The sequence below is a fragment of the Erigeron canadensis genome, chromosome 7 (assembly GCF_010389155.1).
Source record: "Erigeron canadensis isolate Cc75 chromosome 7, C_canadensis_v1, whole genome shotgun sequence".
Lineage (NCBI taxonomy): Eukaryota > Viridiplantae > Streptophyta > Magnoliopsida > Asterales > Asteraceae > Erigeron > Erigeron canadensis.
This window is the reverse complement of record NC_057767.1, coordinates 35,094,487-35,121,707: the sequence shown is the minus strand read 5'-3', so window position 1 is coordinate 35,121,707 and position 27,221 is coordinate 35,094,487. Positions and strand designations below refer to the sequence as shown.

The 27,221-nt window shown below is 33.9% G+C and overlaps 4 protein-coding genes across 4 annotated transcripts; 1 reads left to right on the top strand and 3 right to left on the bottom strand.

Moving 5' to 3' along the window:
* Positions 1–711: 711 nt before the first annotated feature.
* LOC122607294 (protein trichome birefringence-like 10) lies at positions 712–4,682 on the top strand. The gene is made up of 4 exons (XM_043780234.1): positions 712–1,276; positions 2,713–3,102; positions 3,510–3,668; positions 3,876–4,682. Exons 1-4 carry the CDS (start codon positions 888–890, stop codon positions 4,273–4,275), a joined length of 1,338 nt encoding a protein of 445 aa, XP_043636169.1. The 5' UTR covers positions 712–887; the 3' UTR covers positions 4,276–4,682.
* Positions 4,683–5,456: 774 nt separating this feature from the next.
* LOC122609406 (aluminum-activated malate transporter 2-like) lies at positions 5,457–8,220 on the bottom strand. The gene is made up of 6 exons (XM_043782453.1): positions 7,944–8,220; positions 7,329–7,469; positions 6,438–6,710; positions 6,252–6,361; positions 5,875–6,018; positions 5,457–5,774 (listed from the first exon to the last, which is right to left on the bottom strand). The coding sequence occupies exons 1-6, from the start codon at positions 8,218–8,220 to the stop codon at positions 5,457–5,459; spliced, it is 1,263 nt and encodes a 420-aa protein (XP_043638388.1).
* Positions 8,221–12,273: 4,053 nt separating this feature from the next.
* Positions 12,274–18,452, bottom strand: LOC122608053 (general transcription and DNA repair factor IIH helicase subunit XPD). Its single transcript, XM_043781136.1, has 12 exons — positions 17,793–18,452; positions 16,809–17,089; positions 16,386–16,468; positions 15,902–16,305; positions 15,368–15,561; positions 15,059–15,239; positions 14,797–14,921; positions 14,558–14,647; positions 14,309–14,387; positions 14,131–14,207; positions 12,916–13,024; positions 12,274–12,556 (listed from the first exon to the last, which is right to left on the bottom strand). Exons 1-12 carry the CDS (start codon positions 18,330–18,332, stop codon positions 12,434–12,436), a joined length of 2,286 nt encoding a protein of 761 aa, XP_043637071.1. The 5' UTR covers positions 18,333–18,452; the 3' UTR covers positions 12,274–12,433.
* A 1,304-nt stretch (positions 18,453–19,756) lies between these two features.
* Positions 19,757–23,118, bottom strand: LOC122608514. The gene is made up of 7 exons (XM_043781617.1): positions 22,945–23,118; positions 22,036–22,093; positions 21,654–21,959; positions 21,181–21,229; positions 20,980–21,074; positions 20,663–20,772; positions 19,757–20,130 (listed from the first exon to the last, which is right to left on the bottom strand). The coding sequence occupies exons 1-7, from the start codon at positions 23,082–23,084 to the stop codon at positions 20,073–20,075; spliced, it is 816 nt and encodes a 271-aa protein (XP_043637552.1). The 5' UTR covers positions 23,085–23,118; the 3' UTR covers positions 19,757–20,072.
* Positions 23,119–27,221: the final 4,103 nt, after the last annotated feature.

The window sequence follows — 27,221 nt, the reverse complement described above, 5'->3', positions numbered from 1 at the left end:
TTTTTCATTAATAAAATTGTTTTTTTTTCTTTCTCAATTCTTCAAATCCTATTACTTATAATTCTTATAACAATTAATATATTAAGATAAAAGCTTCAAATTTTTTAGTTTACGAACCAAAATTACAAGGCTAGCCGTCATCCACTATGCTTACAAGTTCTGATTTTGATGTGATTGTATAAATTTAAAATAAATTCAAAACTCTAATTAAACGTATATTATATTTATCATTACTGTTTATTATAATTCAGTTTCGATCATCAGTTTACTTTAACCACAATTTATTTTCTAATCACGAATCATGTATGTGACATATTCAAATTTCTTTATGATACAATTTATATAGCTATCGTACATCGTACGGATATTAGGAATAGTAACTTTATAAGATACAAAAATTCATAAAATAAAATATATTTTTATGTAACTATAACCGTATAATTTTATATATATTACATATTAACAAAGATTATTACAACATTCCTAATTAACAAAATCAAGTTGATACAGTAATAATCAAGAAAACACACAGTTAGTGTGTGAAAACTATGAATGTTTGTCTTTCATTATTGACTTTGGCCCCACTCAACTCATCCCTCAATTCTGTCCTATCCCCCCATATTATTCTTTCAATATCTTTCTCTCTCTCTTCTTCAAATACAAAAAGCCCCCACCTATCTTTCTCCCTTCTTTCCATGGCAAATTAAACACACACTACTGTGTGTGTGTGTTTATAATAAGTGTTTACAAAATTCTTGTAAAGAATTCACCCTTTTAAAATTTCAAGAAGACCCTTTTGCTTAATCCCTGTAGAAACAAATACCCACTTTTCAAAATCAAATTTTGATAAAGAATCTGTAAAGGGTCAAAGAAACTCATAAAAAAAAATGGCCCTTTTAGAGTTGTTAAAGAAATTCAAGAAGTTGAAGTTTTCTGAACTTGGGTGTTTCTTAATCAGTTTCTGTTTCATCTTGTGTTTATTTTTCTTGGACTATAAGTCTGTAAGTAAAGGTTCAAGGGTTAATAATGGGCACCGTGGGTTGGGAGTTTGGTGGTCAAATGGGCCAGGTCATGAACTTGTTGGGTTTCTTGAAATGGGTCAGGGTCAAAAGTGTGATATATTTGATGGGAATTGGGTTTGGGATGAAAGTTATCCTCTTTATGAATCTAGAGATTGTTTGTTGTTAGATGATGGTTTTAGATGTTCTGAAAATGGAAGGCTTGATAGATTTTATACTAAGTGGAGATGGCAACCAAAAGATTGTAACTTGCCCAGGTTTGTAAATTTCCTTCTACTTTTAACTTTTTATGTGTTTATGGTGTCATATGCCACAGTAAAGTTTTTTACACGGTGGTTAAATTTATTTTTAGGGATTTTTATTTGGAAAATGCTAATATCCTCTGTTTAATTTAAGTTATGATTGGTGGATAAGATTAGGCTTTAATTAATTGTTTGCCATTTTTAGGTGAATTATGGATGTGTTGTAGTTTGAAAATTTAGTAGTAGATTGTAATTAATTGATTGTATAAGTTAAGTAAAACTTTAATGTATACATACATTGATTAGATATATCAATATCAATCATGAAATCTCAAAATAGGTTGTTACTAGTACTTTAATTGCAACAGGGGGTGTTTGGGTATGGTATGTGTATTTTGATTCAATGTTGATTGAATAACCTATTCTAGTCACTAGTGATTAAATGAGGTTAATTTTAAATTTATCTGAGGGGTTAACAGTGATTTTATTTCAAAAATTTTCAAGATTTTATCATTTTAATCCAAAAACCTTTACTGGACATGTTTTTACTCTGAACTTTGAATCATTATATTGTTTTTGTCCATTAACATCTTTCCCCAATATTTTTGGTGTCACTTTTATTGACTAAATGTTTAATCCGTAAACCATAAATAACTTTGATGTCTTAAGCCGCCTAGTCGAACTTAAGAAAAGGAATTAAAAAACTATGTTTTCCATTTAGGTTAATGAAACATAGATCCTAATAACATATTCAGAACAAATAATTATATAATTAAAATGATAGCATATTCAAAGTTTGGACTGGAAATATGGCAAAAAGAGAGTTGCAGGGTTAAACGATAAAATATTGAAACTTCTGGTTTTAAACCATGATCAACCTTAATTATAGGAATGAATTTTTTTAACCTTATTTTAAGCTATTGACTTTAATAATTAGAAAATAAGACTAGAAACTTATAATTGAGAATTGTGACATTAAGTTGCAAAAGTCAGCTTAGGGTCTTTGAAGTTTCGGACATCTGTTTTAAGTGTGATTATCTAAGGTCTGTTTCTAGTGTCTGGGTTATCTACTTCTGCTTATGATTGTATATCTAGTTAGGGTAAAAAATGCTCATTTTTATACTTGTTGCAACAATAGTGAACTTAATTATGTATCTTTAGTATACCATCATTTTATCTATTAAAAAAGATATTGCCAAACAATCGACATCATTAAAAGTGATTATTCTAACTGTGGCAAAAGCATATCCAAACATTATCTTATGCGCCATGTTTAAGGATAGCTAATTATGTGACCATCACTTTCAAAATGTACATCCAATGATCCAAATTCCCCCTTTAACTTAAAAAAAACTGATGTTAACATCAAAGAAAACTGGCTTTTTTTTCTTTGGTGATTTTTGAATGAAAGGTTATTTATTTATGATATTTGATCATGTCTTTGGATACAGATTCAATGCAAAAACTATGCTAGAAAGACTAAGAAATCGTAGGCTAGTATTTGTAGGCGATTCAATTGGGAGAAATCAATGGGAATCCCTTTTGTGTATGTTATCTACTGCTGTTACAAACAAATCATCAATATACGAGATTAATGGGAGACCAATCAGCAAACACACTGGTTATTTGGTGTTCAAGTTTGTTGATTTCAATTGCACGATTGAGTACTACAGGGCCCCGTATCTTGTTGCACAGGGCCGTCCGCCTGCTGGCTCACCAAAATATGTGAGATACACTTTGAAACTTGATAAAATGGATTGGAGCTCGGGAAAATGGAAAGACGCGGATGTGCTCGTATTCAATAATGGGCATTGGTGGAATCCTGAAAAGACGACTAACATGTAAGTGTTGTTTAATCTTGAGTAATTATAATGAAATCAAATTTTCCCATACTTTAATTAGTGGTGGCAATATCCTTCTATTTTTATAAAAACGGCTGATTTAGATATTACAAATTTACAATGGATTGTGTTAAAACAATTATATACTGAGCTCAGTAATATCAGTTTTAGAATCATATTTTGTTCATTTTTTAAGGTTGTTTTTAAGAACTTTTTTCCTAAAAATTTGGGGGGCCAATCTAGCTGACCAAAACATAGAATAACCTGTTTTGATTGAGTCCAGTTGACCCATTACCCAATCCGCACGACCCACCCATTTTTGTCACCTATAACTTAATTGTGGAAACATGTTCAAGGTTATTTCTTTTTAATTTTGTCTGATCATTAGAGTTATTGCTGTATTTTAGGGGATGTTACTTTCAAGAATTCGAAGATGTGAAACTGAATATGAGCATAGAGACCGCATACCAAAAATCAGTTGAAACGGTTTTAAATTGGATAAGTAAAGAAGTAGACGCAAACAAGACCCAAGTTATTTTCCGAAGCTTTTCTCCTGTACATTTCAGGTACCCATATATTACTTCAATAAAATGATCTTGGATATTTTATTTTATTATAAATTCACCTGGGGGGACTTTCAACCTGTTTTTACTTTTTCAGCTAAACCTAAACTAACCAATTCATTTGTAATCTGTAAATAACTTGATATTGACATCTCTAGTTTCTCGAGTCCTTATGCAGTTCTTGGTACTGTTATTCTTTGGTTGTTTTAGGGGCGGTGACTGGAAATCCGGTGGTAGCTGCCACCTTGAGACACTGCCAGACTTGAGTTCATCACCAGTTTCATCTGGTCTGATGTTTTTCTCGAACATATTTGGCTCAGTGTTATCCAAACGTGGGAATGATTCGTCCTTACAACCAAAACTAGAGTCGCTGGATGTGACGTATATGTCATCAAAACGAAAAGATGGCCATGCTTCGATATACTATTTGGGCCCAAAAGAGGGTGGACCTGCCCCTTTACGCAAGCAAGACTGCAGCCATTGGTGCCTACCAGGAATCCCAGACTCGTGGAACGAACTTTTGTATGCAGTCTTTCTCAAACGAGAATACTCTGTTTCCGGGAATTTTACAACCAACACTACCACCACCACCAGCCCGCCTTATGTCTGATTAGTAGTAGCGAATGTGTGGCTGCTGCTTCTTTGATAAAGGCAATTTTGAGCCCTTTGTTGCTGATGGGTTTCGGAGGCAGGGAGTGGACTATTTCTGATTGCTTGGTGGCTGCAGAAACTGACGGACGAAAGGCGGAATCATTATTTGAATTCAGTGCCAATTGCATTGATGAAAAATTTGTATAGATGTAGAGCAAATTTTGCATATACAAAACAGTGGGGTATAGATTCATTCATCTTTGTATCAATTAACATGAAAAAGAAAAGAGAATACATACTTTGGTGCAATATTTGGAGTTTTTTTTGTAAATGCAGGGACTAGTTTGCAATTTCATAGCTTTTCATTGTAAGTTAAACTACTTTAATTCAAGTGAACATAATTATACAAAGCATCAATTGCATACTTATCATACTTTGTTTAGGCATGAGTGTGTTTGTCCAGTTTTGGAACTTCATGAATTATTTACTCAAAAAAGAAGCAGCTATTGAATGGCAATGTAACTTCTTGTAGTTGTAGTTGGCCTTTTTCTCTTATTTTGTTTGGTTAAAAATAAAAACAAACATAGTTGTAGATATATATAAAGTAATAATTTTCTTGGCAATTTATCTTCTCTTTATAATCTTTCCTTTTAGTGGAGACTTTTCTTTCTTTACAAACACCTTTCTTTATTTGGCTCAATGTTTAACTGGTCCAGTTAGCTTGGCTTGGCTAACTGGATCAAACGTACCCACTTGGTTTACTAAGTTAAATCTAGTACTAGTGCCTAATGCTTGGCAAATTTTTTTACTGCTAGATCAGCTAGCCAACAAGAAAACAAAAATAAGCACATCATCATTACATGTCCGTTTATTTAGTTGTGTAGCAGTAATGCAGTATACAAGTATAACTTAGTATAAGCGATAATGGAATACGTCAATACGCCTTAAGATACATTGGAATATTGTGCATCGAGTTGGAAGTATAGTAAGAAAATTTAAAACTTACCACATATGAAAGTATTGATCTACCTAAACTAGTCAGGAAATGTATAGTTTCTGGTTTGGTACCTGATTAAGTTTTAACAGCCATAAATCTATAATCCCACACATCATCATAGTTTTTGGGTTATTGTAATGGTTCTTAACTAATTTTATATTCTGGGTATATGCATACTTATCATCACAGAATTTGCTTCGTATTCAGATTGAAATCAAGCATCCACTTTCAAGTTTTTCGACTTCTTTAGCTATGACTTCCACTTTATCAACTATCTCCAGTAGTAGAAACAAGAAGTTTGCTATAGCAAGATCTTCAATATTTTCGATAGTTTGTAGCGTTGAAGTCGAAAGTAGCATTAACTTTAGCTTAATGGCTTGTAATTCTGGCGCTACAAGGTCCTTATCCAAGTTTCTTTTCTTTGTCCTTACGCTTTCTCCTAGCTTATGTATTATAAGTCCAAGTGACAACCCAACATTTTGGCACGGCTCTTTGATTCCTTCTCGCAGTATTGTTGAGGGCTGCGTACACAACCTAACTCAGCAACTCAATTTGCCCAAATAAGTTTTCTTTCTCTTTGTTCTTTGGTTTTCTTTTTGCCCAAATAAGAGTAAATCTGACCTGTAATGGAGATTCAAGACATTGTTGCATCGACAGAATAATAGAAGCGAGCCCCCTTAACAAGTCTGCTATCTTCTGATGTTTCTCCCAAGGATTGCAAAATCCAAAATTTCCCCAGCAGGGTTCCCACCTTGCAAAGTTCACCTGAAAATTTACATTGAATTTAGAGTATGTGATCGTTTAAATGCACCATGGAGCTTTTTGGATTATGGGCAATTTATGAGTTCTAGTTTAGGAAAGTCTTGTTTTAATCATCAAACTCAAACACATCATACACTAGGCCTTTCTAATGCACCTCTGTCCCAAATGGGATTTTGAACCTAGAATCACTTGGTTAAAGCTGCACCTTGGAGTATCTGATAAGAATGAGATGTTACCAATGATTCGTCACTCGACTTTGAGTACAACACTGACTTGCAACTGCTGACATGAAGGATTGGCCGACTTTCCTTTTGACCGACTATGCAGAAGTATGCTTCCATGCATTCTACAAATTGATGTTTTTTTTATTAGATTAAAGTAAAAGAATGTTGCATACGAATTGACATGGGAGTAACTACTACCCTCGATGCAAGAAGCTAGTTCATCAAATCTGGAGGAGGTCAACTGATGAAGTTCATCGCTAGCCCACATGGGAAAGATGAGTAAGCTGATGAATATGCAGACAGAAAAGCCCATGCCAACCGCAGAAAGACGTTTATGGGCAAGTTCCATTATTTCATGAGCATGTAAACCGGATGCTGCTACCAGGTTAAAGGTAAGAATGAAGTTTACAACTCCATAATCGTACTTCTTGTTTATACTTGGAGTAAAACGACAGAATGTTGCCATGGAACCTATAGGGCATACAATTACATTTCATTAAATGCATCCCAAAGGATGCAGTAAAAGAAGAGCAAGAAAAACACAGTTATATAGTGCAATATAATTCATGTCAATTCAATGAACCAAAAGTATTACTATGAAATACAATTTAGTCATGTATTGAAAGCATTGTATTATCATAGATGACGGGACTCGTATAATTTCTGGTTACCTTTAGGAACAAAATCCAACCTTAAAGGTAGAGGCGGCAAGATGGGTGGTTCGGGAGAGTAGGCAGGTGACTGGTCAAAATGGGGTATCAAATCTTTGAATTCAATGGCCTTTAGTCTAATGATATTCAATGTGTTCCACCAAAGAAAAAGTTGTGGTTTCAAGTCCCATTAGGGACGACAACTATGTGTTGTTAGAATAGTTGCCTTCCAAGAAAAAAAAACCTCGGATAAGGCGTTGTGGTTGTACACTTTTATGCATTAACTATGGACTTTTGGCCACTTTCAACTCGTTTGACTGGTTCACTTCAGCTAAAGTTTATGCTTGGACCCATTTGAGATAAAATGAAACCCAATTAGGCTCTTTCAATACGATTAAATGGATCAAATTTCTCACCTATTTTGATGGTTTATACTTACCAAAAGTAAATATTAAAATCCCAACAACTATTGTATTTTCAATCTTTCCTAAATTGTTTGTCAATATTGTTGCCAAACACCCGAGTCCACCTCCAAGTACAGTTCCAATTCCACGAAGTAGCCCTTTGCTTAATGTGGCACCTGGGATGTATATCAATTGAAACATGACATGACATGACATATAAGATTAAACTTTAAACACCTAGTAAATAAAACAGTTGCAGAATACTTCCAGTTAATCCACAAGCTAAAGATGGACAAAGTGGGTGGGTCAGAAGAGCCGTATAGTTGGTCACGACAGATATTTTTGGTATACGGATAAGTGTTTGGAAGTGAACTCTACTCTATTTCGAAGCCTATTATAGATGATCATTTGGGAGTTAGATATTACTGCAAAAAAATTATAATATAGTAGGAGTAACGGTTTAGTTATCGTGAATAAAGTGATTTAGGAGGTGCACAAAAAGACATCATGAAAGACTTTCTCCCATTTACTTTTAAGCCAATTTGTTTATGCCATAAACAGAACCTGAGCCAACCCATTTATAAGGAAATCTTTGAAATTGCCACTCTACCGCAAGCTATCTTCAGTAATAGCTAACAGCTGTGACAAACCTGCAAAGAACTCGAAGATAACCTCAATAGTCATAATAGCCCACATTGCATTTTCGCCAACTTGCTCAAAGAGTGGATCAAGGATATAAAGAAGTGAAACCAACACCAATGCAAGTCCAACCTTGAAACTGTGAATGAGATTTTTCAAGTGATGCTCATACTTTTGGTCTATAGAAGAAAACACATTAAAACGTAAAGAGGATTTTTCGTGCTTTTTGTGGCTGGGAGAAGTTCCATTTCTAGTGGAAATGTGAACAACATCTATCGTGGTGCTCATGATTAATGGTTTATTTTCACTCTTAAATCCCTTCTCTTGGTTGGGATTAAATTTCTTTTGAAGGAAATGTAGGTGTTGGGACATACACTTATATACACGTCCATTTTTTTGCTCCGGTTCTCTGGGAAGGACAAGTCTTTGATTCAGATGTACACGGTCTAACTAACTAGAGTGTCCCCACCATTGAGTTTGTAATCTTTTCACGACCATCCCCAAGATGTTTCCATAGAAAGGCTCAAACGTGACACCTTTTGTGAGGACATCACAATGATGTCTGTGACCACTAGGCCACCTTAATGGTTTCATGAGAATAGATAATGAGTGTGAAAGTGGACATTAGTCTGACATCTCTTTTAGTTCCATCAAAAGATTTTAAGCATCTTATAGTTTCATTTAAACTTCGAAATTCATCTAAATTTATGATATATACCAAAAAAACTCATAGGAATTGTAGAAGAATAACTGATAATTATAGTTTCGAGTTATTTATACTTCTATAATACTCGTACTACATAAAAATTATAAACCCCATATTGAAAAGTTACACTTTTATGATATGGGAAGTATTCAATATACAAATCATGATGTAGGTTCTACTACTTGAGTCGACCTTAGGACAACACCCTCCTAAAGTGCAATGGAGGTTATTGACCTATACCCCTCTCACCTATTTACATTATTTATCACTTAACTCTTAAAATACATATATTACCTCATTTACATCAATTACCTACATTACTCGCCACCGCCGTTGCCACCACCAGCCACCGTAACATTACACGGATACTCCGCTAGTTGTAGTGAATAGATGAAGTAACTTTAGTCCCATTTTCTTTTGTTTCTCCCAACTGGTGTAATATGTTTGAGTAATTAGTGTTTATGTTGTTAAATTGAATTAATGATCTTAGATTAATATTTTGGTCTAATTCATCATATAATCCCACTTCTCTTCTCTCCATCGCTTCTCTATCACTTCCTTGATGAGAAATAATATGCAGTTGTGTTTACGTAGTACAGAATGTTGGGGAAATTACAGAAAATGAACAATACTTGGATATTCTGAAAGGCGTGTATAACACTTTCAGATCAAATCTATATGGTGGTTCACCCCAAATGAATTGATCGGATACAATTAAGAGAATCAAAGAACGAAAGCGTGTGTGTTTTAGAGAGGATTTCGAACCAGAGTAACTGACCAACATACAGGGAAATGCATATATCGTTCTAGGGCTTTGAAACTGCCTTTAGGCAGTTTTCAACTAACAAATTGCCAAATTCGGTCCTTCAGGAATCGAAAATTAAATCCGGAAGTGAACTTTCTAATACAGCTCGATCCCAGCCAGTGCCTCTACCCCTTGGACCCCGTTACCAGGGGAGCTGCCCCCGGACTCCCGTTATTTAGGGGCAAAGCCCCTAAAAACATAATAAACTCGAATAAGCGTGCACCCCGCACCACCAAGCTTACAAGATATTCATTATGATTTATATTGTTCATTAACTAATCCAATTACGCTAAATAGGTTATATTATCATACTGGTGAATATACAAATGATTATGACATATACCTAAAGCTTGCTTCCCATAATCATACAAATGTCTTGTGGTGAATCATGATTGTTTACTCTGGCTCATAATAAATTATTATGCTAAATATAATCAAACATATACAGTTATACACCATGAATTTCATTAGGTATTCTAGCTAGTGAAGAATGATGCACTTAATCTCCAACCGAAATTATCATTAGGTTTAGATTAAGATTTAACTTGTAGTAATAATGTAACACCCGTCGTTTATAAAATATGGATTTTCAAAAATTTTTGCTTAACGGCGTCAAAACAAGCGGAAACATTTAATAAAACATTTACAATTCCTACTCGAATTATTATTTAATAAAACTTGTGTTACAAATCCATATCATAGCAACAATAAAGGAAATCCACAAATGTCATCAACTACATAAATAACAAATAAGTCATCATATGGTCATGTCTTGTAAAACCCAAGACATTATAATAATCATAATAAAGGTCATAAGTGTCGTCTATATAGGTGAGGTCACTAGAGCAAGTAGATAAGCATCTTTAATCGTCTACCCAGTCTCACATGCATCTCACCAATCTTCAAGCACTGACCTGGGAAACACAACACATTTCAACAAAAAAAGTGTAAGTTAATTAAAATTGAGTAAGATAACAGGTTAGTTCGACAAAATTTCATCATTTAAATCATTGCTTCAAATTCATCTCATCATATGAAAGGCATATTGGAATCACATACATCTACATAATAATCAACATAACGGATATCAAATCCTATCATGTCCATATCAATCTAAGTCATCATTATCGTACCAAACATCGTCTAAAGGACGTCAAATCCTATATTGTGTCTATAACCTGCAATCGTCATAATTGTCTCATTTATCAGCATCTAAGTTATCGACATTAACTTCATTACATCATCTATCATATAGATACACATGTTACACAATTTCATCATTACATATATCTAAGCAGTTATAATTACTTAGTCGTCACATATCATCTTTAACATCATATCATTGTATCATTGGATCTTATCTGCACACATAGTCAAGTACGTTACTTGATCGTCACATACGGTTAAGCAACTTACGCTACTTAATCATCACACATTGACTTTATTATATCATCATCATATCATGCTTACACATAAAGTCAACCAATTTACACTACTTGATCGTCACATAAGTTAAGTAGCTTACGTTACTTAATTGTCACAAGAATAGGGTTGAGTATCCATTCGTCACAGTTGGCTGATCATACTAGATGGAATACGAAATATGGGTCACTCGGGAGATATCATGACTACCCCCTTGTGATCGACTCAGCACACTAGCTCAAAGGACTAGCGTGAGTTAAGCTTAACATTTTTAATTAGCAGCATATCATGAAACGGAAAAAAGCATGGATGAGTATCGGATAAAATGCATAAATTAATGCCCAACAAGATTTTCACATCTCTTTTTCAAGAATACAAGATGAGGGAAATTAGGCATAAGATGGAAGCAGAATGTGTCATAGATCATAGTGATTAGTGAGGTACACTACTCATATGTGTCAAAAGACCTACTCCACCAATCACTTTAGCCTATAAGATGGAATATGTTCTTTTTCTATGTCATATCATTGTAGGTGAGGCGAGGAACAGGATTATGGGAAGCAATAAGATTGAACATGAACCAGATATTGAATGGTGTACATTAAATTTAGGAATGAATATAAAAAAGGAATTAATACTTCAAAATGTAAACAACTTTACATGAATTGTTATACTATATATGGAACTTCAATCATGTACATTATATGTAATCAACTTTTAAATCATGTGCATTGTATGTATCTGAGTATGTGTGACAATCACATAAGTTGTCACTTGTAAGTTTTAAATTGGTCAGATACATACAATGCACAAAATTTGACATTACATACAATGCATAAGATTAAAGTTCGATACACAATATGACAATTCGTGTAAAGTTGTTTACATTTTGAAGTACTGATCCCTATAAAAAAAAAAAGAAACAAAGTTTGCCCGAATTACCAATAATAGAAACCATTTATCAAAATTACCATTCGAATGTATATGTAGGTTCAAAAAACGATATTTGAAATTCTAAATCGAATGAAAAAATACAAATAAACAAAAAACGATATAATTAACCGGGTTCCCAGCATATATAATTAAACTAAAAACTTATTATTGAATTAAAAATAGTAGAACTGGTGGCTGACTTTGTGTTGCATATCGTCCCTCATTTCAAATTAATCGTTTTTGAGTTACATGTTTAAAAAACAAATAAATGAATATTGCTGCCTATAGTTATGTCATAAAATGATTTCTTATCTTTTGTACAAATGTTTGATAGAGCACATTTGTCATGTAACTTGTTATAAAATGATCAGATAATATTTTTGAATATTAGAATCATTTTTAAAAAAAAAAAAAAAAACATAAAAAGAGTCAATTCTATTAATATGAGTAAATTATTTAATGGGCAATTTGATGATGTTTTGTAAGGATATAAAAGTAATATTGAAAGGATATATATGTATTTTTAAAGGTCATAGATGAAATCCCAAACTACTGTAGTAATAAGTTAAAAGACACTACTAGCAAAATTTTATCACTATCTTTGATAAGAAGTTTACTGCATGCGCAGGCAAAACTTAAAACATCTTTCCATCACCAGTACCACTCATCATCATCTCCTCCAAATCTTTCTGAGAAAGAAGTGTTTTCTTTCCACCGCCACCCGCTTTATCATATGGTTGTGCCATCTTTCTCAGAAACTGCAAGACAATTGGGTCCAAAGTTAAACGTTTAAAAATTCTGAGTCCGAATTGGGTTGGAGGAACAGTTTGCTTATTTGTGATATCTAAAATTATTAATGTGCAATATATTTACTAAAACATCACAAGAATAATGTCTGCTATGATTCAATGATTAAGAATACTCTTATGCAATTGAATGCACTTTGGATGACTTGACTCGTTTTCATTTTAAATACATCCTTTTGCTTTAACCCATTGACCCGTTAGAAATAAAACATTACTGAAATCTGCCTGTTATAGGTGAATGGTTCACATTTCCAACAACTAACAGTAACCTTAACAGCTAATTATCACGAGTGAAAAGTTGGAAGATGTACCTCTCTTGCTATATGCACTGCCATATCTGTACTCAGGTTCAGGTTTGCATCACGCAGATGGGACAGGATCCATCCAGGTAATTTAGAGCGTTTGTCATGTCTAGTATATCTACATATATAACATATCAAGGAACTAGTCTTTAAGAAATCCAAGATGAGAGATCGTCTCTAATTAGACCATGTATACAGTAGGTGTGGCAAAATGGGTTGGTTAAGAGTGTTCAGTAATATGGCAAACTTTTGGTCCAAGATTACAAAAATTATATTGGTTTTAAAAGGTTTTGTGCCTCATATTCTTTCAGGGGCTCGTTTTACCTGTTAGAGATCAAACAAAAAGCAGAGTTGACACCTTCAACGTAACACGTCACCCTTTTAAAAAGAGCTTAATACTAGAGCAGTGTTGTACATATCAGCTGTATCGGCCAAGATATCGGATTCCATCTCGGGATCGGGCAGTCAAGGAGACGGGATGGCTGGATCGGGTCAATGCTGGTCAACATTGGAGAAATCGTTGGATCGGGTCAAATCTCGAAATATTGGTCAAATCTCGGCTTGGATTGGGTCAAAATCAACAACAAAAAAAATTTCACAAGCTACTAGCCTTTATATTTATATTTGTCACTTTTTAAATAAGTTATACAAAAGTTCAAAATTTATGAGTTTTTAATATATTTCTAAATTTTTATTACAGATATTTCCATAAATTATTATTATTATTATTCACTATTCACCCAATCCGATATCTCCTCAATTTTTCAAAATCTCCCGTCTCCCCACCTCGCTGATCCGATCCCAATTCACGAGTTCTACAACCTTGTACTAGAGGGGGCAAATGGGTAAATTCAACATATTTCTATGAAGATCGGTTAACTAAGTTATTTTGAATAAATAGTGGATCAATTATAGAAAAATGGGTCAGATACTTTCCAAGTCAACCCAAACTTCACTGTTTACACATTCTCAGATAACCTCATTTCAAAAACTTAGACTCTATATTAGCTGTAGTTTTTTACATTAATCATCTATGGAGCTAAAACATCGGTCAAAAAGTGTGGGTGACAATAAAAAAAAAAAGAAAAAGAAACATATTGACCCGTGCCCATAACCCAACCCACCATTTTTGCCACCTCAACGTAAAACCAAAGCTTAATCCTAGCAGTTTGCAGATATAAAAGAGAATATATTAAAGAAAATAGAGCAACCAATCAAACAAACCTCTTGTCAGCAAATATCATCATTCCATAATCTGCCTTTGAACGAATAACTCGTCCCACACATTGAGCAGCTTGTCTCTGTCAGTGTTATTATCATTAGAGAAGATCTAATGCAGAAAATCAGCAAATGTATGACATTACAAAACACAAAACAATTCATTAAATATACGGGGAAGTACCAATGCATCAAAAGTCAAAAAGTCGCCTTCTCTTATCTGAAAAGTTTCTCGCAAGTACTCCAGCCGAGCAAGTAATATCCTGCGCGCTCAAATACCAATTTAAAATCATTTTAGAATTGGGAAATTGCAGTATTACTTAGGCTCAAAGGGTGGTACGGTATTCACCCTGTAATAAATTCTAAACTAGGGTCTAGTATAATGCTAGAATAAAATACCATGAAAAGCTACAACTTCATCTTATTTACCCACCTGCTTAATGTGTACTGGAAAGGGACACCGAACATGATTACAAGCCTCCCATAATGTCGATCAAAGTCTATACCTTCTGCAACTTTTCCCCTGAAAAAGTATAGGACCAAACATTTTCAGCACTCTTTCAAATAACTTAAAAGCAATGACTCTGTAGTCCATTAATATAGTGCTGTTAATTAACTATATTCTACATATTCTACATCAATGTTACATCAAATAATATGTCCAAGACCTACCTGGCAACCGAGAAAAACACGGCACCTCTCCCACAATCACAAGCCTTACGATAGTTGTCAAGTGCCAATGTAGTTTCAACAACATCTTGTGTCTCAATGAACACCAGTTTGCGTTGCATTATTTCCTGGAGCATGAGTTTGAGCCAGAAAGATCAGTCGAAACATAAAACCAACATTAACATTATCTACAGATGAATTATATGTAAAAAAAAATTGTGAAGTAAACACAAAATAGTTAAACATCTAGGTAACAGTATTGCACCTTCAAGATCCCAGTTTCATTCCAACTGTTCACTATGGCATCCATATATGAGTAACTGACAAAGAAACAAACAATTCCATCAGGAACTACCGACACCATCTCCAACAAAAGCCTTCCGTAATTTCTTTCCACTCCAGGATCACTTCTCAAATCAAACTTTGTGCTAACTGGAAGTTGATCACTGTGATTAAGAACATCTAATTAGCAACCGAAAGATAATGGATACAACACATAGAAATAGAAATAAATATAATGATAATGTGATGCTTCGTCACTGTAATAAATATACATAACTGTGTATTATTTTACCTTCCCCGTGTAAGAACCATGGGGCATATACAGTCCCTAGTTAAGGACATGGTAAAACTCCGACTAACCACTGGATTGAAATTAAGAAGTCGAGGGTAGAGATCGATTGGGCTCAGTGTTCCGGATGTGATAACAACCGATTGAAATCTATCAAAAACGGGCTTTATTGCAAGAGAAGCATCATGGCAGCTAAGCTGAAAATAGCATTACGAAAAAAGATGCTTAACCCACAAAAAATGCACAAATAAAACAGCACATGACATTGGCATAAACACAACATGCAGAAGTAAAGAGTCCATATTTACAATCACAAAGTTACTATACGTAAAATGATCAAAAAATAAAATCACATAAAGCTGGAAATTGAAAAGAAGTTATTTAACTTCAAATGTGGATTTTTGTCTCACGATATAGAAGCAGACAAACAAGCACAAACTATATGAGCTTCGTATAACCATGTGTTTAATTCACAAAGTTTATTTATTGATGCTATAAATCAGATAAATACAAAAAGTGGAAGTTAATATAAAATACCTGCAACACTGGATCAGGAATATGGGGCATTCTCTCATCGTAGGGTTCAATTATGATCGAGAACCCTCTGCTGTATGTCCCCACTAGTGTTGCAAAGTCGCAAATTGTTTGAATGTGCAAAAATTCATCGGTATCAGTAATTTCCAGAGTCAGCATTAGCGAGTGCAGACGATCATAGCAAAACTTCAACATTTTTTGGTCAATTCCAACATGTGAATTCACGGAGTTTACAAATGTAACAGGCCCCTCCTTTTCAACATTATCAGTTTCCAAACGCCCACTCAAGTACTGCACCAATCTGCGTAAAACAGACAAGAAATGCTCTGCTCGCCGTATATTTCCTGGCACTGCCTCCTTCAAAATGTCATCAGGTAAAGCAGGATTTGCAAGCCATGTATCACCAACTGTAAAATTCAGGAATAACAATTTTTACCAACCAAAAAAATATATAAATAAAATAGTAGGTGCATAAACATGTACATACTTGGCAGGTTCCCTCTTTGCGCTAGACCCTCGACAAGTCGGTTGTACTCGGCACGTAACCTACCATTATCCTTTTCCTTAAACCTTCCTACCAAGTAGAACAAAGTTAACATACAGATTATTGAACATTCATTACAACTACACGTATGTGTCATCTAAATGTGAAGAATACTATTTGATATATGCATTATTGCATTACCTGACTAAAGTACTAAATCTAAAAGCAAATTTTCAGAAGTATATGTACAAAAAATCAAGGAAACATACAATGCATCTGAGATATTTAGCTTGTGATAACAGTATTTGCCCATAATGTCCAAAAATTCACATTCATGTGATCTTTTTTAAATTAAGAAGGAATAAAGACCCGTGAAATAACAAAGTAGAATTGGTGTTTGACCATTAACAGCTGAAAGATAATTACCTTTCAATATCCTTAGACATTTTATTAATATTTCTAGTAGCCCCCTCAATTGTTTGCCTCCGTATACTAACACTCAGTGCCTCAATGCACACATTATCAATATTGTGAGCCTCATCAAACACCACTACAGACTCTCTCTGCATTTCCTTCGATATGATCCCAGCTACTTTAGGATCAAGTAAGTACTGGTAGCTATAAACCACCACATTTGCAAATTGCACCATATGACGTGCTAGAAAGTATGGGCACCACCCTTTCTCCTTTCCAAACACCCTTAGATCCTGCAGGAGTTCAAAACATACTGAGAAATATCTTAAACCAAACAAATTATCAAAAAACATACATGCAAAATACTCGTCACTGTAGTCGGGAACAAGGCGGAGCTTTGTTAGGTCTTGAGGGGGCCCCGACCTCCGTTTTTTTCGTCCAATAGTGTAATTTTATCCGTTATGCATCTAAAAAATTATTTTACTTAGTGTTATTTCTAGATTCCGTGACTTTCGGTCCCCCCCCCCCCCCCCCCTGTTGAATGGGTCAAGATCCGCCACTGGTTGGGAAAACACATTCAGCAAACTCTTCAACAAGTATCAGAAATATCAAACATCACACAAGTTTAATCGGTGAATTAAAATGTAAACACACGTCTCAACAACATTAGTTCCCCACATGCGAATCAACTCAATCACATCTAAAATAACACCTAATTTGTCATACTCACATATTTCACCTTTGTTATGATTGTAACAATCATAAAAACAAACATGAACCACATAATGCCTCATTCATCTAACTATAACCTACTAAAAGAGGCAATAGAACATATACACAAAATCCAAGAACCTGCAAACGTATTCTTATTTGATCACTTAACTATATATACATACGCATATACACAAAATGCACGACTCTGCAAAACAACTTGACTATATACACACACACACATTATATATACATCCACACACGTATACGACGAAATCCACAAACCTGCAAAGTATAAACACCAGGAGCCAAAACAGCATCCGAACCAGCCTTATCATACCTTTCAAACCAATCACACGTCTTAACATTCGGATCCTCAACCGCCAACGCTCTAACCCAACTCGCCGTCAACTTCCTACACCCGGCATCAACCGAATCCCTATTCTCCCCACCTTTCACAACCTCATCATTCACACACAAATTCTTCCTAGATGATAATCCTAACGCGAGAATCTTCGCAGACGGCCCTAAACACTCTATCTGATACCTAACTAATAGTTTCAATTCAGCTAATGTTTTTTCCATCTCATGTACAGTTCTAGTGCAGTATAGTAACTTAAGTGGTGAACTATCGGTTTTCGATAACGAATAACTAGTAATTAGAGATAATAATGCGATCGTTTTACCGGTTCCGGTCGGCATTTCGAGTAACGAATGGCCTTTTGCGTCTAGAGATCGTTTGAGCTCGATCATGTAGGAATATTGTTCTGGATAGATGTTGTCATATGGAAAGTAGACTGTTACGTCATCGATTTGGAATATCATGTTTGAATTTGATGATGATAGTGATGTATAGATATAGATTTTGTGTATGTATATGTATAGGGATTTGAATATTTTAGGGTTTGAGGGATAAATTGGGGGAAAGAGTATTGCTTCAGAATGTTGCCGGGAGGGGCCATTTATAGGGTTTGTTTTTTTTTTTTTTAACAGTAATTGATACAGTATTATTTTCCCGTTTAATTTCTTTTTTTTTTTAGGATTTTAAAAACTATTTGTAGGCTATTTAAAAAAATATATATATACGAGTATTTAACATTTTAAGTTTAATTTTTAATTGTTTGTCTTTTCATGTCGTTTTTTATTTATTAGCTCAAACTCTTAACTACCTAAACACTTTTATATAAATTTTAGAACAGTCTAAATAAGAACTCTAGTTTGATCTCCGAGACGAGAAGGTTATGGATATAGACCCGAAAGCACCTTCACTCCGGCCAATAACTTTATCTAATATTCTAAAACATGCCCTAGGAGGGAGTTGGGGTTATACTTATCTCCTGTTACTAAACAATATTAAACACTCAAAAGCATTTGATATAACTCTTTTAATAAAAACAAATACTTTATAATAGATGTCATATTTTTACAAAAGAAATCTTACATACATTCTTAATTTTTTGGCATGATGGTATTTATTAGATGATATAATGGACGTTTTGAAAAAAAAAAAGTGTTGATTTGGAGGAAAGTGTTGTGATGATATAGAAGGAAATATAATTGTGCATAATAACCAATCCTTCCGCCCTGAATATGTTAATTGATATAGCGGATATATATGTTGTGTTGTTTTAACATCATTTCCTCTTCCATGTTATGGTTGTGTTTCAAGTTACCCATAATATGTCTTTGCGGAATTTTTGTCACCTAGTTAAACGGGGTATGGTATATAAAAAATGGTTTTTATCTTCTAATTTTGTTATATATTTGTATAAACCTTCAACTATGTATATATATAAAAAATTTTGAAAAATAACTACATATATAATTTGACTTCTGAAATTTTATCTTATGTTTTTAGTTGTTTTGAAAGAAAACGTGAAATCGATTTGAAGGGGAAAAGAAGTGATGTATTTGATACCACCCCGAAACCCCCAATTCTAGACCCATAGCGGAGAGGAGAGAGAGGTTAGACACTCCCTCCTCTCTCTCTCCTCCCGTACAATTGACTATATGAATCTTAAACTATTACTAGTTTATAAACTTAAAGCTTTGATATAAATACAACTTTACTTAAAGTTACAAATCTCATTGACATTGTTAAAACTTACTTTATGACCATCCCCAATTCTTCTGTGGCAGGGAGGGCTCAGTGGTGGCTACCACCAATTGTGTTAATCAATTTCATTAGAATCGTATTTCAGATTCAATTGAACTGCTTATCATTAGCACACTGAAAAAGCTCATAACAATGAATTAAATGAATACAAGTTGTAGCATTATACTTCAGTATGAATTTGTGCATACTCGTGCATTGTTAGTGTTACACCAAGATTAAATTCGATAGTCAGAAAAGAGTTTCCTGGATTCTAAGCAGGTATCATTGTATCATAGTACAATTTCCACACAGATCTTGACCTATTGGCCTTCAGCTTCAGAACAACCTATTATTGTTCCCAACTGCTTTGAAGCCATACCTGTAACTTCTGATCTGTTACGACTTATGTACCATGTTTCTTAAACCAAGTCTGCTTTTGTTAGCAACATCAACTTGTTATGTTATGCCATTCATTCTTCTGGTGTTGTCTTGCTCGGCAACCCCTTGATAACATGCCGACACTGAAACCTGTTTTATATGATCAAAGTAAGCTTTAGATAGTATATTTAGCCATCTTATTTAATTGCATAATGAATATTAGACATGTGTTCATAAAAAAGGAGAAATAAACTAGCTAACAAAATTGGGGGTCAGAAGAGCTGAAAGTCACACAAGATGTATTAAAAATTTCTAAGGCCTCCCAAATGTTCTAAAGAAAGGCTTGGACCTGTTTTAACTCAAACAGTAAGCTATCAGTTTTCATCCTAACCAGCTCTGACCCATATTACCCAACCTATCTGACCTGCCATTTTGCTACCTCTAGCTGCCATGCCAAAAATGGCAGCCACAAAGTAACCAAAAGCCAAATTATTAAGTTTCAGGTCGAGATTAGGAGCCCTTCTGAAACACAAGACTTAAATGAAGCTAGTAATAGTTTTGCATTATTCAAATTATGTAGAATTTGTACCCACAAATGATCAAGCTAAGCAAGATGATGAAAGTAAAACAACCAGCATAAAATCACAAGGTCTATCAGAAGCACCAAATTAAGATAAATTACCAGATGTAGTCATTTGACGTAGAATCGAAAGTATTGTTAGGGCCACAATTTAGAGAATGAGTCTCTCGATCTTGATTTCTACACTTGATTCGTAATCTCATAGGCACTATCTGCATTACAGGAAAAGTTAAGTAAAAAAAATATAATTACTGTGACAATTATAAAATAATGTACAATTATGAACAATATAATAACTGCCAAAAACGCAACATGCATCACCGACTCACCGTAAACAAAATGTAGTAGAGACCACAAAGTAACTTTTTCAATAATCATGAATATGATATATAGTTGAAAAAGAAACTCTGAAAGCTTACCTTTTTGTTGTATCTAAAATCACGCTTGGGGAGAAAATGCAGAGGCAGACTGAGAGAAGAAGGAGCTTTGACCAGCAGGAACAACTTGGAAGGGCCTGAAAATTGCAAACCTTCAATATAGTTTCTGACTATTGAAGTCTCTCATATTTCAGAGAAACTTATGGTTATTATGACACAAGTTTCTAGCTGATTAAAGAATACCTGCATAAGAATCAGATCCAGCCCCTTTGGATACCAGTGTTCTGATGACCTGTTGCAAAGGTGAAATATGAGTCCCTAAAATGGTGGGAATAAGAGGTGCCAATTTTGACTTGTTTACCTATACATAGTTTGGCTTGAATGGTGTTTACTCCAATGGTACAAACAGATTTTAAAATGTCGAAACTCGAAAGTCATTAGAACTTCTAATTGAGAAGTTCAAATGCATAAAACCTCCACAATCACTTTATCAAAAATGTGAGATCACTAATGCAGTCATATATCTTCCTGTAATAATATTTACACACAAATCATTTATCAAATACAAAAATTGTTGGATAAAAACACTGTTACAAGTTGGCTCAGCCTGATCCAACCTGCTGTCAAAGATTACCCATTTTTACGTGTTACCCAACCCACCCATTCTGACACCTCTAGTGGAAATAAATGAAGCAGAGAGAACATCTGGACATAACCTTTCTTGAAATCCCTTCTGCTGCTCTTGTTTTGGTAAAATCACAACCATTGGAGACGTCATCCTTTCCATGTGAAAAGCACAGCTCGTATACATGTCTGGGCCTATTTGGACTAGCTCCAAGAACCAAAATGACAGCCTCAACACTTGGGATTTCACTGAAGACCATTTGGAGGGCAGTTTGAGTATTAGCAACACACTTCATAAGCTTTTCAAGTGTCCTTATGCCATGTTTCACTTGTCTCTTCCTTGCCATTTGAATCCTACGTTGTGCAGCCCTCATTTCAGTTTCTGCAAGAACAACCTCCTGAAACTGAAAATCTTAACAGGTCTCCAAAATGAAATCATATATATTCAAAGGAAATTGTAAACGCATAACATACCAAATCTTTATGCTCAGAATTCAGTGCATCAAACTCAAGACTGACATCTTGTAAGATCCTGTCAAGAAAAGTGGTATACATATTCACCTTATCTAGCTTACAAACCAACAGCATTACAAAGTCCGATAGAAAACAGTGATCTTAAATCCATATCCTTAGCATAAAACAAAACCAAAAAAAGATATTCATCATTTCTAATAATACCCAGACAAGAATTATAATAATTTTACTTCACACAGCTTCAATTGCGTGAGAGAACAACTAACTGTCAGTCAAAACTAAATGAACTTCATTCGTCGATCCAAACCTCAAACATAAAACTCTACACAGTTATCACTTTCTAGTAACCTTAATGAGATATCTTCAACAATGAAACAATTACTCGTGGACATCTGACATCATTTTTACTAAATAATCATCTCCCTCAACTATCCAGAATAAATGTCCAAAGTAAAAAACAAACACAAAGTTGAAGGTATTGCGTCGTACTTAGCCTTGCTAATTTGTACGAACTTTTATGAATCGGTTTTGTGAGTAAGTGCGTTGTATGATCAAACTAATAGATTACTTATGAGCGCGCTCACTTATTTTTCGACAAACTAAAATACTATCGATTTTTAAGGTTACAAAGAAGCAATTACAAGCTTCCATTTCGAAAACTCTCACATTTTCCTTTCGTCCTTTTTCACACACACACACACACACACACACACACAGGGCACACAGCCTCTGAAAACCGAACAAAACTCATTCCCTGCCAAAAATAAACCCCGAATCTCGTCTTCGTTATCACCGCACAACACAGCCTCACCAAATTTCAACCAACGAAAACACAGGTAGAATTTAACTAATAATTAATTAATATAATAACTAAAAAAAAAAAAGTAAAGAAAAAAAGATGATGCTTACGAAGGGATCTGCTGATACATAAAAAGAACAAACCCTAACACATCCATCACTAAATTATACATCATGGAACGCTCGATACGTTCCGCCGCGATCTCCACTGTTGTCAACTCCATTTCTGAACTTCCTCCGCCTTTTTCCATTATCAAATTTCTCCTTTTCTCAATTATTATTATTATTTTATTTTTTTTTGAAATTTTTTTGTGTTCCCAAATTTGAAACAAAGAATAGGCGGGTAAATATCTCAATCTGATTGCATTTTCAACGGATGGTTATTTTTGATGTACAATAGATTTTTTTTAATTTTTTTTTATGTATGTGTTAAAAGTACTCGTAAAATGTAAAAAACCTATAATAATCAAAAATTTTATTATTTTATGTTTTTAAATAGCAATATAAAAGACTAGATATTTTATTATAGTATCCACTAGTTAATAGCCACTAGTAGAGGTCCAAGAAGCCCTTAACTGATTTCTTAATAACCGGTTTCAGTTATTTTTTGAAACAGTAATAACCGGTTACGGTTAATTTGTATCGGTTAATAACTGGTTTTCAGGTTTTAAAACTGGAACCTATATAACCGATTTCGATTAATAATAACTAATTAAAACCGATATCGGTTAACCTATTCGGTTTTTTTTAACCGCCCATTATAATATTGAGAAAGTAGTGAACAATAGGGAAAAACAATCATTTCCAACAAGTCTGAGCGACGAACCCATATTCCAAAAAAAACCCATATTCCAAATAAACATCATTTTCTAGCACAAAACAAAATTTATCATCTCAAAAACAACCAAAAATTGACATTGGATATAGTATAGATATATTGAAAACTTACGAAATCATCTGATGGTGCGATTTTTCTGGTTATATATCAGTGTATGTATATAATATGTACATAATATGTGATTAACCGGTTATTATTTGGAGTATTTAACCGTTTATAGGTTAACCGATTAATAATCGGATTTGATTTCGAAAAGAGTAATCGGTTAGGAACCGACGGTTTCTGGTAACCTATAATCGGTTTTTACTATTCCGGTTACTAACCGGTTTTGGTTATCGGTTACAAATCGGGTGTTTTTTCTTGCAACTCTAGCCACTAGTTTGAGAAATTTTTGTGGGAGACTTACGTCGACCTAAGTGATTTTGTTACCTTTTTGGATTTGGAGAGACTGTGAAGATCAAAAAAAAATTCTAATATGTTGTCGTATTTTTAGATGGACCAAGAGATATTTTGATTTCTTAATTGATTGCACTTTTCCCTGTAACTCAATAACAAATAATATATTATAAATTGTGAATGTGAATCTGTTGTACTAAATGTATTATATATTCAAAGAAGTTTTATATGAATCAAATACATATCTATTATCAATTTAAATAATAAATCTAACATGCAATGCAAAACAAAACGGAAATAGTTAGAACTTATGCTTAATTGTTGTCTAGCCCATTTGTATTATCAATTCTACTATTTAATTAGTGCTCCCTCTAAAAAGATTTATGAATCCGTCACTGATCATATATTACATAATACATATTACTCATTTGTATTATCAATTTTACTATTTAATTAGTGCTCCCTCCAAAAAGATTTATGAATCGATCATATATTACATAACGCGTACAAATACGTGACCATAAAATTGTCAAAACCACATTTGTTAGTCTAAATCCACCTGCAAGATAAATTAATGACCATAATAGTTTTGGTTGATACCTTACCATATTATATTGGTTTGATGAACCCACCCCTGATAAAAGTAATTGAAATTGGAATAATCTATATACAGGTTAACACTTTGGGTACCTAGAATCCTAGATTATCAACCTTGTGTCTTGTTTTAAGTTTTAGGAGTAAGAAAAGAATGATTCCGAAAAACTGAATGCTTATATATGTAAAGAAAAATACCATAGGTAATTCATTTTCTATTATTCCCAATCTTCGTTTCATTTTCTATATTCATTTTCAAATACTATTAATTTGTTCTTGTCTATTTCTTCCTACCTTATCATATAATTTTCACAAAGTAAAACAAACAATGTTTCCGCACTATCATTCATTAAACCATGAACATCCATTAAACCTGATAGATTTGTGGTCACTCATTAATGTACCGTCAGAGAGCGATGAAGATGAGGATGAGGACGAGAACGAGGACGATCATTTAGTTACAGAACAAGACATTAAGTGTCAAAATTGTAATGTATGTGAACAAGAAATCAACTGGTTGCATAGGTATTTCTACAAGTGTGATCATTGTGATCACTACTCGATCCATCCACAAATTCTGTAGAGATCTCCCAACAATGTTGAAACACCCCGTAAATGATCATACTCTTAATCTCATACAATCAGAATTCTAGTGGCCCATACCCTCATGACAACGTCAACTTACAATGTGCTACGAGTTGACTGAGAACTAGTTCCATCCATCACCCTAGTGACAAACACCCACTGGTTCACATTCTTAAACCAATTATATGTGAGTGTGATGCGTGTGGGAAGGAACATAAAGGCATCTTTTATCAATGTGTTACATGTCTTGTCCCTTTGATTCATACTGATTGTGCATTTTTGTCAAAAAAAGATACTAATACAAGTATACAACAAACTACAAATAATATTTTCACCCATACTCATCCACTCACCCTTGCTTATTCTTTTTCAACTGAAGAACAAGAAGAAAAAAATAACCCCAGGAGTAGGGTATGCTCTATTCCATTTTATTATAAGAGTCTATGGATCTATAAATGCGATAAGTGTAGATACTATGCCCGTATAGATTGTGCAACAGCTAGAGGCAAGACATTCATGTCCATCATTATGCATCCTGGTATGTACGTAACTAATTACTCCAATTATTTGCATGCTTTGATGATGTTGGAACTTCTTCTCTAGAGTTATATGCTTTACATCCCTCCTCAAGTATCTATAATCCCTTTTAAAACATATTGGACTCCCTATTTTAGGAAATTCAGCAATCTTTTGAATATCCTCATATTGCCCCTAATTCACACTACCTCTAATTCTATATCTCTAAACACAATCAGACAAACACCCTACCAAGATCTAACACACAGTCACTTTTTCCTCTCCTTCCTATTTACACACACGCATATCAATTCTTCCCCTACTGTTTTGTAATATCATCACCGTTTAACCGCCACAACGTGCGGGCACCAACCCTCGTTTTATAGAGTAATATAGGTTTAAACTACCCGGTTTGTAAAGATCGAGTTAGATCCCTGAAAAGGGATGTAAATCATGAAAATGTAAAAACCATAAGAATGTAACTCCTAACAAAACTAAGGAGTTTAAACCTATTCAACTAAATCTTTTGAAGAGGGACGTAAACCATGAAAATGCACAAACCAAAATGGATTAATCCAGCAAATTACTCTTTTTTATTATATATATTCTTTAGGGGATTAGTGTCTGTGAATTTAAGTAACTATGGACGAATGTCATTAGTGTGAAAAAACTAAAGTTGTGTTCATTGTATATAATAACTTTCAAATCTTGTTCATTGTATTTAGTCGGGTATACGTGGCAATTATATAAGCTGTCACTTGTAAGTTTTTGATTGATCAGATACATACAATGGACAAGATTTGAAAGTTATTAGATACAATGAACACAATTTTAATTTTTTCACGCTATAGCATAGGTGGTTAGCTTCACAGATACTTATCCTTATTCATTAATTAGTGATCTAGTATATATTATATCTAATATCTAATATTATCTTATAAAGCATTTTACCTTTTTTTTTCTTAAAAAAAGATGATTTGAACTACCCAAAATACCCTTATTTTTTATTCACTAATTTAAACATCTCTACCTAATATACCTATAATAATCTTATACTCAAATTTTAACCACTCATTTTTTTCTCATTCATAAATCATTTTATTCATCTAATTCATTCAACATCTTTTTTCTCAAAAACCGTATATCGATAAATTACAAAAACTGTATGGGTGTTCTTAAGATTTCATGTTTTTTCATTAGAGATGTCATTCGATAAACTTTCGACGAATTTTTAAATACGAGGGCAGAGCCCGTACGGCTAAGGCATTTGACTATCATACGCTATGACTTGACCTATCACCCCACCATCTCACCGCGGGCGTCTATTATGATGCTTCATATATATGCAGGTAAGGGCAAGCTACTTAAAAATTATGAAGACGAGAAGCATCCGAACCTGCTACATCTTCCATTTCCAGATGAGAGTTATCACTTGCTAAAAACCGTGTTTTTCAACGAA

Coding starts and splice junctions, on each gene's coding strand:
- LOC122609406 (XM_043782453.1), bottom strand. CDS start 8,220: ATGAGCACCACGATAGATGTTGTTCACATTTCCACTAGAAATGGAACT. Junction 6,362..6,437: donor ACTAGCTTCTTGCATCGAGG/GTAGTAGTTACT, acceptor ATCAATTTGTAG/AATGCATGGAAGCATACTTC. Junction 6,019..6,251: donor AGTCGAGTGACGAATCATTG/GTAACATCTCAT, acceptor GTAAATTTTCAG/GTGAACTTTGCAAGGTGGGA.
- LOC122608053 (XM_043781136.1), bottom strand. CDS start 18,332: ATGATATTCCAAATCGATGACGTAACAGTCTACTTTCCATATGACAAC. Junction 16,306..16,385: donor GCAAAGAGGGAACCTGCCAA/GTATGTACATGT, acceptor TGAATTTTACAG/TTGGTGATACATGGCTTGCA. Junction 13,025..14,130: donor ATGATATTTGCTGACAAGAG/GTTTGTTTGATT, acceptor TTATATATGTAG/ATATACTAGACATGACAAAC.
- LOC122608514 (XM_043781617.1), bottom strand. CDS start 23,084: ATGGAAAAAGGCGGAGGAAGTTCAGAAATGGAGTTGACAACAGTGGAG. Junction 21,075..21,180: donor TGGATCTGATTCTTATGCAG/GTATTCTTTAAT, acceptor TGCAATTTTCAG/GCCCTTCCAAGTTGTTCCTG. Junction 20,773..20,979: donor ATTTTAGATACAACAAAAAG/GTAAGCTTTCAG, acceptor CCTGTAATGCAG/ATAGTGCCTATGAGATTACG.
- LOC122607294 (XM_043780234.1), top strand. CDS start 888: ATGGCCCTTTTAGAGTTGTTAAAGAAATTCAAGAAGTTGAAGTTTTCT. Junction 1,277..2,712: donor AAAGATTGTAACTTGCCCAG/GTTTGTAAATTT, acceptor CTTTGGATACAG/ATTCAATGCAAAAACTATGC. Junction 3,103..3,509: donor CCTGAAAAGACGACTAACAT/GTAAGTGTTGTT, acceptor GCTGTATTTTAG/GGGATGTTACTTTCAAGAAT.